This window comes from Patagioenas fasciata, chromosome 1 (genome assembly GCF_037038585.1).
Source record: "Patagioenas fasciata isolate bPatFas1 chromosome 1, bPatFas1.hap1, whole genome shotgun sequence".
In the NCBI taxonomy this organism is placed as follows: Eukaryota; Metazoa; Chordata; class Aves; order Columbiformes; family Columbidae; genus Patagioenas; species Patagioenas fasciata.
Window position 1 is genome coordinate 169,289,107 of NC_092520.1, and position 11,581 is coordinate 169,300,687.

General features: G+C 42.9%; 1 protein-coding gene across 3 annotated transcripts in view; it reads left to right on the forward strand.

Annotated features, from left to right (window-relative positions):
• SOCS2 (suppressor of cytokine signaling 2) overlaps positions 1-10,452 on the forward strand; it is a 92,520-nt gene extending 82,068 nt beyond the window's left edge. For all 3 annotated transcript variants that reach the window (XM_065837256.2, XM_065837246.2, XM_071800044.1), the window contains exon 3: positions 9,925-10,452. In XM_065837256.2, the coding sequence (XP_065693328.1) occupies positions 9,925-10,220 (296 nt within the window). In that variant the 3' untranslated portion in view covers positions 10,221-10,452. The remainder of the gene's footprint in view (positions 1-9,924) is intronic.
• Positions 10,453-11,581: the final 1,129 nt, after the last annotated feature.

An 11,581-nucleotide genomic window follows, 5' to 3' on the forward strand; every position in this document is an offset into this window, starting at 1 on the left:
CCTTCAGTGTCTACAGCAGCATCAAATGCTGCTAAAAATAGAAAAGTATAAAACCACACAATGATTAAGTCCAGTCCTGTCTGTAATGCTTAGGTAATCCTGCTTGAAAAGAGAGCAGATATATGTTGTGGTTTTGTTTTCTTTGCACAAATATTCGTTTCCCCACATGGATCTGTAGTTGCCATTTTATTTATGAAATCAATTATTTGATTTCTTGGTATGCAACAGCAGAGAAATAGTAGATAGACTTGTAATGATTTTTATGCATGGGAAACAGAATGATATCCACACTATTAGCAGCTGAAACTTTGTCCCTGCTCTTGCCAATAAAAAGCAAATGAGCAAGTGAAAACCCAATAGCTTTCAACTCCTTGAAGCCAGGGATTGCTCCCTATGGCTTGAAAAGGATGCAAACTTGAGACAGCATGAATTTATTTAGGGACTTTTCTGTCAGTCAGTTTGACATGGATTAATCCTGAAGGCCATCAGTATAGCAGAGATCTGTGGAGGTACAAAACTTGTAAGACAGATTAAAAAAAAAGTTTGAGAAAACTGCATAGCTGCTGGAACTGAATAGTGGGAATACAACTGAAAACTTCCGTCATGAAAACTTTCGTTTATGTTTCAGGTTTTAGCAGTCTGCTGCCACATCCACAGCTACTAGGTGATCATTAGCAAGTGATAGAGAATATATGAATTAGCTGCTGGTATTGAGCCAAAATAGAAACGTCTGAGTTCTTGAATTGCCTGTGGACTTACACAATTTTATATTGTCTTTCTTTCCTGCCCTGTTACTTCAAATGTATTTAATGTCACAAAGCAAGATGCTTTAGAGCTCACGCAGGAGAAGAAATTGCTGTTGAATGAAGATAGATGTACTTTTTAATTACACCAGCAAGCTTTTGGCAGGAAGGAGGTGAATTTGGTACCATGGGTAGATTCAGCTTCACTTGTGGGGGACCATTTAAAGTTGTCATAGATTTGATTATCTCAGGATCGTGCCCACAATTCATTCTGCAAGTTAGCTGTCATAGTACTAGATTCTAATTTATTTAAAATAAGACAGAAAACTTCCAGTCTTTTAGTACAGCTCTGAAAAAAACAACATAATGTGGAAGAATGCAGCCAGTCTTAAAAATTTATTTCATATTTACGTTCATTTTGATTAGTGCCTTTCATGATTTAATTACAACACATGGAAGTATAAATTACCATGATAAAAGTACATTTACGAGTAAGTGTTTAATGATCACTAATTGACAGAGGTTGGTCTTATTCATATGCAGTCTGTATATTAATGACTGTTTGCATTCATCAGATCAGAAATTGTCAAGATATAGAAACTTTACAATCCTGCATTTATGAAGCAAAACTGCAGACCTTCTCAGACAATCATAAAATTCTCTGTCAAATTTGTTTTACTGTAATGTAGTCAGTCAAAAAAAAAAGTGCCACTTTCTAAACCCTTTTTTTAGGTGTTTTTCGTTTAACGTGCTTATGGCACAGATTCCATTCTGTAGTTTAGCATTACTATTTAACTGACCAAGATTTAATTTTGATTACCTTAGAGAAGATAGTGTATATTCTCGATTTATACAGGCGTTCTTGAGAAGGTAGCTGGGCCTGTTGTTCCTACCAATGTGCAGGTTTTCCATCACTGGGATTTCCCTGTGTTGAGTCAGCTCTATGGGAGGAAGAGGAGGGGGCTCCCGAACAGAAACAGAGATCAGCTTGTGCTTGGCAATCATCCTTAGATGGTGTCCTCCAATAGCCTCGGTTCAGATGAAGGAGATAGGCATCTCTTTGATAGTAAGCAACAGCCTCCAGAGGAGACAACCAGCACAGAGAGGTAGAACAGCTACCACAGGTTTCCACCTCGCAGCCACCCATGCAGCTCATCACTCGCGCTGGGCAGGAGAGACAGAGACACAGCTGCACGCATCCTAAAGGCAGGAGAAGGGTATACATCTTCTTCAAGTTATTTTAATCTGCTTCTTTACATTATTTTAATCTGAGCATATTAACTTTATATATGGAAAGATGGAGTCAAGCTGTCTTGCTTCAAACAGTACAGGATTTGGTTCAATTTTTTCTCACCACTCGGTCAAACGCTTTTTGAAACTCACTGACACCAAGAGGCAAACCATAGTAGTTTTGAATAGACTTTTGATGGGCTGTGTGATCCGTGCTGTTTGCAGATGTATAAAAAAGATACGTCTATGGTGACATATAGAAGAGAAGTATTTTTCCATGTTCCCTGGAGCATGATTATTTGGAGCTGTTGCAAAACACTAATGTTCCCTTCCCAGTCTTTGAATCAGACTGTTGTTTAATTAGCAACAAAGACAACAAGAAAAAGAACAACACCCAAATTGTATAGTAGGGGTTGGTTTCTGGATAGTCTGTTCCACTTTTTTCACTGATGAGCTATTTGAGCTTTTGTGTTTAAACAGGTCCTGAATCAGACCCTTCTAAAGTTCACAGCAACTAAATAACCTTATAATGCTTTATGATAATTTTTTAACTTGCACAGGAGCCTGCCAAGTGTCGTGTATCTGGAGTGATACTTTTTCATCTGGCACACCAGTTGTTCGTTGCCACAGGTTGGCTTAAAGCTGATGAATTTGGATGTGCTGTAGGAAGAGGGCAGGCATTTGCCTGCCGTTTGGCCTGTTAGGGTAAGGCTGGGAGAGAACAGCTGAAGAAGAAAGCAGAAGAGCGCTGTACAAATGGAGACCCACTGTCACCTCCCATCCCATTTTCTAATAAACTGAAGCAAGCCATCCCATGCAGTTATCCAGCACCTTCTGTTTATTCCATCCTTCTCTCCAGGACCTCCACCACGATCTGCCTTTTGACTTCAGTGACCTACAGCACCCACTGGGATTCTTTCAAAACAATTAATCTCTGCTTTCCCTGTCATTGACCATTTCTGGTGGCTCAAGGGAAAAGATTCTTCCCCCAGAGGGTGGTGGAGCACTGGAACAGGCTCCCCAGGGAGGTGTCACGGCCCCAAGCCTGACAGTGTTCAAGAAGAGACTGGACAACACCCTCAGGCACATGGTGTGAACTGTGGGGTTGTCACATGCAGGGACAAGGGTTGAACTCGATCATCCTTGTGGGTCCCTTCCAACTCAGGACATTCTATGTTTCTGTAAGGGGGCTGCAGCTCTCAGAGGTCTCTGATCCCTCTGTTACTGGGAGTGTTACACACCTTCCAATTCAGGTTTTGCAACCCCACCTCGGTGCTCTTAAAAGCCTGTCCCAACCTGATCCACCAAGTGTTGTTCTCCTTCCTGACCCACTTCTACCATTGTGCTCAGGCCAAGGGAGTTCCACTTTAAAGAAAATATACCTGATTAAGTGCAAGTTGTTTGCTATTGTGACATCCAGTCATTAAATAATTTCTGGAACATAACACAGCTGCCAAAACACACAGGAGGCAGTCTGGCAACCATGACCATGCCCGTTCAGTCCCCACTGCTGGGTCTGTGGTTCAGACTAGTTGAACAAGTACTCTGTGCGCAGGGGGGGCTGGAGGGAAACAGAGCCTGGCACTAGGTTCTTTATTATATATGTTTCCCTTTACCTGAAGTGCCTCAAATGTCACTGCTAGCACATTAGCCGCAACAGTTCTGTGAAGCTTCAAAGTCCATTTTAGCACAATTTCCTATAGTAACCAAGGCTGTGTGCTCCTCCGCTGTGGGCTGTCGTGTGTTTGTGTCTGCCCCTAGTAGCTTCTAAACCTGTTGGCCAAATTCAAGAGGGCTGCCTAGCTGCTGGTGCAGAGAGGAGCAATTTCATGAGTATCTTGAGAATTGGTAAGCAGCTGGAGAAGTCCTGAAGCATGAGTCAACTGTAGAACTCACACCGGGGGGAAACAAGACTTTTTTGGTTTGCTGCTTGTGGAACTGCTTGATCTAAGTTTAGCGCTTCTCAGGGAAGAACTGTACTCCAGATGCCAGGAAAGACAATTAAAGAGGGCTCTGAAATGCTTGCTTTGAACTCTCCAGAAATTATGAGCAGGATCTGGTGGTAAGAGGGTCAAGTGAACAACAGTTAGTGATTTGAGTCCAGATCACTGAAGGACTCTGTACACCTGTCAGCAGGAGATGCTGGGGCCAGACACATACCTATGCGATTACTCCTTTTTACAGTCCTGTTGCAGCTAGGCAGGGTGTGAAGCCCAGAATCACCTACCTGTTTCTGATGTGTTTATATAAAAATTAGAGCATTTGTCCAGCATTATATCTGCAAAGGGCTCTAGCATTCAGTGTTACTCTGTTTCAGTGTAGCCCTTGATTCTCAGGAGAGTTTTCTCTCTACCAGGCTCCATTCTAAAGACTGGGAAGCATTCTTCACCCTTTCCAGGGAAATCTTTACATGTTTTGCTGGAATTGTTTATCTGGAGAAAGGGAATGAAGAGGAGCCTCAGCATTAGGATGTGCAGCTCAGAGAGACCAGGGTTCCCATCTCCTCTTTCGGGGCTGCTTCTGTCTTCTTATCCAATGAGTGTATATTATACACGGTAATTTAAGTGGATAAAATACAGAGGCAGCACTGCAAGCAAACACCAGTCCCCAGAACATCCTTTCCCAAAGGACAGATTTATTAGATAGTTATTAGATAAGAGGTGGGCCATTGTATCCCTGGCTCTCAAACTGTCTCCTGAACTGCCAGTGGAGTTGCCCTTGCAGAATTAGGCAGCAGCTGATGGATACTTTTTCAGCACTTTGGATTCAAGTACATCATCTCCATCAAAGTCGCTTTCACAGCAAAGAGCAAAAGACTAAAAGTTGGGTTTGTGTTGCATCATGTAAAAATATATTGATTGCATAAGGGAGAAGAATCCCTGAAACTCCAAGCAGATGCTTTTGGTGATGCACAGAGAGGTCACACTTACATAGAAAAGGGTGCTTTAGACAAAACCATAAGGCGCTTCGGGCTGTCAGCAGTTCTGAAGAATCAGGTGGGTACTTTGCAGATCACCAAAAAATGCCTCAGCACTTTTTGCTGCTGTATCCTGTGTTGGAGCAAAGCTCGCTTGCTCCCCACTGCATTCCAGCAGCATGGAGGGCGGGAGGTCAGTCCCTCAATACTGATAAAGATTTTCCCATGACGCAAGACAGCCTAAGAGATGATCTCAGCTTTTTCATCACCTAGAGAGGGTGATGAGAAAGAAAAAAAAAAATCTTTAAGTGATTCAAAGCCCATTTTCACTGGACTTTATCTTGCATCCTCCCACTTGTGCCAAGCAGGACAAAGCTGGGGTGAGTTTGTTTTCCGTCCCCCTGATTGTTACAACATCTTCTTGGAGTCTCCTACTTAAAGCTGGAGAGGTCCTGAAGAAAAAGAAATGCAAAAGTGGTGACTGGCTGCCTTTGCCCCATATGTAGGTTTGGTGTCCGGGTTACTCTGTTGTGTCTGGTACATATCTGTGATACTATTTATATCCAGCTCTGTTTCCTGTCCACACTCACCAGCACCGCTGTATCTCCCATTCTGTGCAGTGGTCTTGGAAGCACACATGCACACGCAGGCCAGAAGTTGTCAACATCGCCTGTTTTTTTAACTGGGACAGCTGGGATAAAGGCTTAGGGTGGATGAGCTTCCTTGACCAGCGAGAGCTGGAGATGGGGAGAAGCACGTTGCCTCATGCTGCAGCTTGGATATAAGGAGCTGTGAGTCTTCCTCTGGGTCGCTTTCAGCTCCAACACCAGGGTGGAGAGAGTCCTTCCCACCTCCAGCCCACAGAAAGGGGATTGTCACGTCTGAGCGCTGGCCAGCAGTCCCAGGAGAGCGGCTCTGCACCAGGCTGGCTCACTCCCCAGCACAAAGTTGTCTGTTCCCCGTTCCTCAGGGACTTTGTGGCTTCAGTGCAAGCAGCGAGACTTTAGCCCCTAAATCTGCACAGCACGTGGCTCTGGCACTTCACATCGTAGTCCGTGTCCACAGCTGGACATGGTGTTTCACTCCGTGTCCTTTCCAGAGGCGACCGCACCACAAATCAGCTTCTCTGGGGAAGCCCTTTAGATGCTCCAATGGTGCCCTGAACCCTGCTTCTTACCATTTCTAACCACACAGTCCTCATTTTGCTAAGCTGAAGAATATATCTAACATAAGCACATACACTTCCACATCAGATCCACCTAAAGCAAGAAGAGCTTTACATTTTTTTTTTGCAAAATTGAGGTCAAAGCATCCTAAACATACCCTTCAAATGCAACTGCAGGATCTGCATAACTGACACTTTTGCTCTGATCTTGTTACCTCCCTCAGGCAGTTCCTGACAAATGGAGATTCTAAGTGAGGACCTGTAGTAAACATAACTAAAAAAAGGCATCTGTAATGTTTTTGCAATGTTTTCAAAGCAGCTTGGGTGCTGAGCACAGAAAACTAATTTCCCTTTTACTTGAAATGCCATTATGTTTATTAAATTAAAAGTGGCATTAATCCTAGAACATATCCAAATCTTTTTGTGATTTTACATTTGTGATAACTAAAAGATCTGACTAAATATTTCTCTGTACCTCTAACTAATATTGCCCATCATGTAATACTTGTCTCAGGTTTTCCTCAGTGACTTTGTGTCAGAGCTGAAAAAGACCTATCACAGAAAATAAAATGGGACTAAAATAACAGTCCTTTGTATTAAATTTAACATTTGGCTTCTGTCCCAGAATTTTCCTGCATCCATATTAGAATCAGATGCTAGCCTAAGATGAAAAGATTTCCTGGATGGGTTTTATTCTTATTCTTATTAAAGGGCTGATAACAGGCTGAAGGCAAGATACTTGTTGTAGTAAAAAAATCTGCCTGATATCAAAGGCTGGATGGGCAAGCTGACATGTATTATTGTTAGGCCTCCCTGCTTGGTCACATTTCAGTATCGTAAAATCATTCCGCTAGTGAACATGAAGTATAAAAATTCCAGTGTGAGAGCAAAAAGCCCAGGCTGGCAGGTAATGCTCCTTTGGGCACGCTGCTTTGTGCTTAGAAGCTGACCATACGCCAATGCAAGGGTTTAACATCAAAAAGTGGTGTTGGTGACAGCATCGGGTAGCTATATTTATTTTAAATTTTATTTATTCTCAAATATTTGTATTCATGAAAGGCACTCCCTTGTCCTGACTTATCTGTGGGGCTGGTGTCACCTCTGATGTGACCGCATAGGGCAGCGCCCCCAGTATCACCTCAGCTTTCTTCATCCTTTGCCACATCCCCAAACCAGCCACTTGTCCCAGGTTCCTTTGGCAATCTGGAGACAGAAAGATCAAAGGGACCTAACTACTCTTCAGAAGGCAATTTTCCCTTTACTCAAAGCAGCCTTGTATAATACTTACGTATGATTGGGCTTAAATTGTACAAACATTTGCACACTCTGGGTATTCTCTGCAAAAAAACCAATTACTTTTGATAAAATGAAGGAGTGGTGGTTTCTAGTGTTGCTGTTCTGCAGTAGTGGAGACTGTGAGCGTGATATTGGAGCTATAAATTAGATTTTGCAAAGCAGTTCTTCTGTAAAGAGTCTGCTGCTTCAGACCGACAGGCTATAATTAGCATTTTCTTGGGGATATTTTTGCTCTGTTTTGATGCAGTGTCTTCAGCAACAAAAGTAGAGCAGCAATTGCAGGCTGTGTTGACCCTTCATTTCAGCTCGTGATCACAAAGGGTATCAAAGAGTATCTTTATCGAAGGGTATCTTTATAGGTATCTTATGCTGCTTTTCTAAATGCACCTTTTTAAAGCAACTGGTATGTGGTTTGAATTTACAGGCAGAGAGTTGTTTCATCAGTGCTGGGTGTTCACAGCATCAACATCTGAGCTTATACCCAGTGCTCCTTTTACAGTCAATGGAGAGAAATGTGGAAATGTGCATGTTTAGAGGAGTGATTAATCTATTTCAGACATCTTCTTTCCAGTAAGATGGATTGAATTCTAAAAGAGCCTATTTCTCACCTTAGTGATAATTAATCCTATTATAATTAGTACAGGAGGGGCCAATGTAGTTAGGTGAGGTGGATCCCATACAGCATGTTTCTGAATAGCACTGTATTGTCACTCTGCTATTAACACTGCCTATTTTTTTTCTTTTAATGTTCAGATGACCGTATGGAATACACAAAGAGGTCACTTGTGTTTATAAGAAATACTTGATTCAGTGCCTAAGAGTTTTTTACTGCTGATAATTACAGCTACCTTAATGCTTCCCATGAAAGCTGCTTTGGTAGTTGTATTGATCCTGTCCTCCATGACTTGGGTACCAGTTCGATGCTCAACATCTTCTCAGATAAAGGGTGCATTCTGGGGCATATTGGGTACTTGGGCAGTACTAAGGGACAGTGAGCAGAAGTCTTTGAGGGACCATGGGACTTCCTTGCACTCTCGTGACAACAGCTTCAGGGAGGCCAGATGAATGGGGCTGTGGCACGTTGTGCTGGTTTGACTAAAAATGAGTTGATTTTCTTCATGCAGTTAGAAACCTTTCCTTTTCATAGCTAGCACAGTCATTGTTTAAATTTAATTTGGGAACAAGAGAGAACACCCCGTGACAGAGTTAATGTTTTTAATTGCTCTGGTCTGAGAGCCAAGGACATTCTGAGTGCTCTGCCCACAGGTGCGAGGCAGCAAGGAAGGGGGGCATGGATGGGGCAGAGCTTGACTGACATCTGGATTGATCAGTAAGAGTATTCCATCCCATTAGCATCATGGTTCATATTTAAGGAGAGCTGTGATCTTCTGGTCTCTGTCTCTCTTGCTCTCTCTTTTTGTCAGAGCCAGGACAGAGACCTGTTCGGGGAAGTTCTGTTTGGGGCATTTATTTCAGCCTTTTGCCATCCCACCCTTTGCAAAGGCCTCTGGGCCTTTCTGCCTTTTTCTCTCTTCTCTCTCTGGGACCGGCTTTTCAGGATCAGGTGCTGCTTCCTGGGACCAGCTGCTTGGTGCAGACAGAGTTTGTGAGGAATTGCATTGAGTAGCTTTTATTTTATATTCTATTTCTATTTTATATGTGTATTTACTAGTAGTGTATTAATATTTTGTTGTTTTATTAAACTGTGTTTATCTCAATCCGAGTTTCTCCCTTCCCTTTTGACTCTCTCCCCTATTTGGAGATGGGGAAGGGGTGGGGAGTGAGTGAACAGCTATCGTGGCTGTATTGCTAGCTCAGGTTAAAACACAACACACATATATGCCCGTTTTTGAGAATGTTACTATAACTGGGATGGGGGATAACGAAACATAATTTGTACTGGGGAACAGTGCTGATGCCCTGTTTGTTTGGGTTCACCTGAGCTGTGCTTGTGGGTTTATTCGAACAGAACAAAAGCCCCCAAAGCTGGTCTCCTCAAGACGAGTTTGCCAGGTGCGACAGGGCACAAAGGGTAAGTAGCATCTTAGGAGACAGAAGAATCTCCTGTGAACAGCCCTCAGCAAAAAAATAGAGTAATACCTAGTAACTAAGGAATCAACGTTATTTCAGAAGTTTACAAAGAGAATCAGAGAACAGCAGTAATAAGGTGTTATTGGTCCCATAATTGCCACTATATCATGCTGGTGCAAGCAGATTGACTTTCAGAGGGTGTTGGCTGCTGGAAACATGTTCCTCAAAAACCTTTCTTGTTCACTACCTCAAAATCTATAATTACCTTTGGAAGTCTTGTCTCTGGAGTAGAATTCTGATATACGGATTACTGACACTCAAAATCTCAAGGCTCCCTAGTACGGTCCACTGAACATTAGTTTTCCTCTAATTCATCTTCTGGTTGATTATGTCATTATTTTTTCTAGGTGAGTATGTATTCTGTTTCTTTAAGTAATTCTTTCACCTCAGCTTTGCTTATTCCCTCCTTTGACAAGATTTTACATTAGTATTTGCAGCGTTGCCTAGTGACATGTGTGTGCATTTTCTTTTTCTTTTTACAGATATAACTGAAATTGCACCATATATTTCGAAGACTTCACCAACAGATCAGCAGCTGAACAAACTGGCGAGGAGACTGGGACCTGAATGGGAGCATATCGTTCTGTGCTTGGGTCTGTCCCATACTGACATCTATCGATGTAAAGTCAATCACCCGCACAACCTGCAGTCACAGATCGTAGCTGCATTTGTCCTCTGGAGACAGCGTTTGGGGAAAAAAGCAACAATTCAAAGTCTGCAGGCTGGTCTGATGGCAGAAGAAGTGGATCCTTCTGTGATACAGTACATGCTTGAGTGAAGCCGTGCTACTGATGGGGACTTTTCAAGCACTTTGTTTAATTAAATAAAGAGGATTCACTGAAATGTGTGTGGAAGATCTGATGCCTCAAACTGGAAAAAAATAGGGTTGTGAACTGTGGGTTTATTAATCTTAAACATTCCAGTTTTCTGTGGCATCTCGTGACTTGTAATTCTTTTCATGCCAGATTGATTTTTAGCAGGCATTAAAAAAAGGATCACTCTTTCCTGTTCACTGTTGTACTATTCCAGTGGGGATATAGGGTGACACTTAAAGTCCTCGCACGCAGGCGGCCCTGCAGTGAGCTCAGCAAGGTTTCTGATTTCATTGCGGGAGCAACACTTGGTTTAACCTATTTTCTGGACTATATGGGAGCCTTTTTTACTGCTGTTCCGTGCTAGTTCCCTGATATACCAGCAAAAAATGAGAATAATCCCTGTTACTAATTTAACAATTTTACAACAGTTATTGCAGGTGGCTAATTTCACATTTGTAAAAGTTTTAGCACGTACGGTTTCTCGGTAGGATAGATGGCTGCCACCTTGGTCTGCCTTTGAAACTGGCCCTAAGTGGAAGTAACAGGAACCTAGTGTGCCTGTGGGGGTTTCTCCTGTTATTGTTTAATGGGTGTAGGTTTCTGCAAGGAGACAGGCACCACGCACGTATGTCATTTCTTAGCACAGCATGAATGGGGAATTCTCAGAGAAAACACACTATGGAAAAGTGATCAGAGCATAGGCAGGAACCAGCAAACAGAGCAAGGAGGTGCCTAAAAACTGAGATAACTTCTAAGTTGTCCATGTTTGTCTCACCTAAGGAACTGGGAGACACCTGGTGCCTGCTGAGTCTTCGCACTGTGCTCTGGATCTTGTTTCACAGAAGTTTTATTTCAAAGTGTCATAGGCACCTTTCTCTGACCACCACGTGTCCAGCACTGTACTGATGCTTGCAAGTCTTTTCTGTTCAAGATGAACACCCCCCTGCCCTCCTTCCAGATTGTGCCATCCACCAGGCTCATTTGCTTTCTACCAGATTTTCTGCTCCTACTGGGGGCAGCTTCCACACCCCTGTCCCCAGGTCTTTGCCAGCTGCAATTGCACCACCAGTGATGGTTAGTTCTTATCCAGAAGAGCGATAAAGCTTGGGCTTTTCCCCTCCTTCCCTCCTGTCAAGTAGATTCTCTTGCTGCTGGAGGAAACCACCAAGGTTTTTACTGACCAGGTAAGTGGGCATCAATCCCCAGGTGTGTGTCCAAAGGCAATGGAAGGGATCAGCTGCTCTCTGAGGCCTGCTGATACAAGGCAGAATACATTTTAATTCTCCCTGAGCAGTTTGCTGTACAGTAAATGAGGAACAAAGTT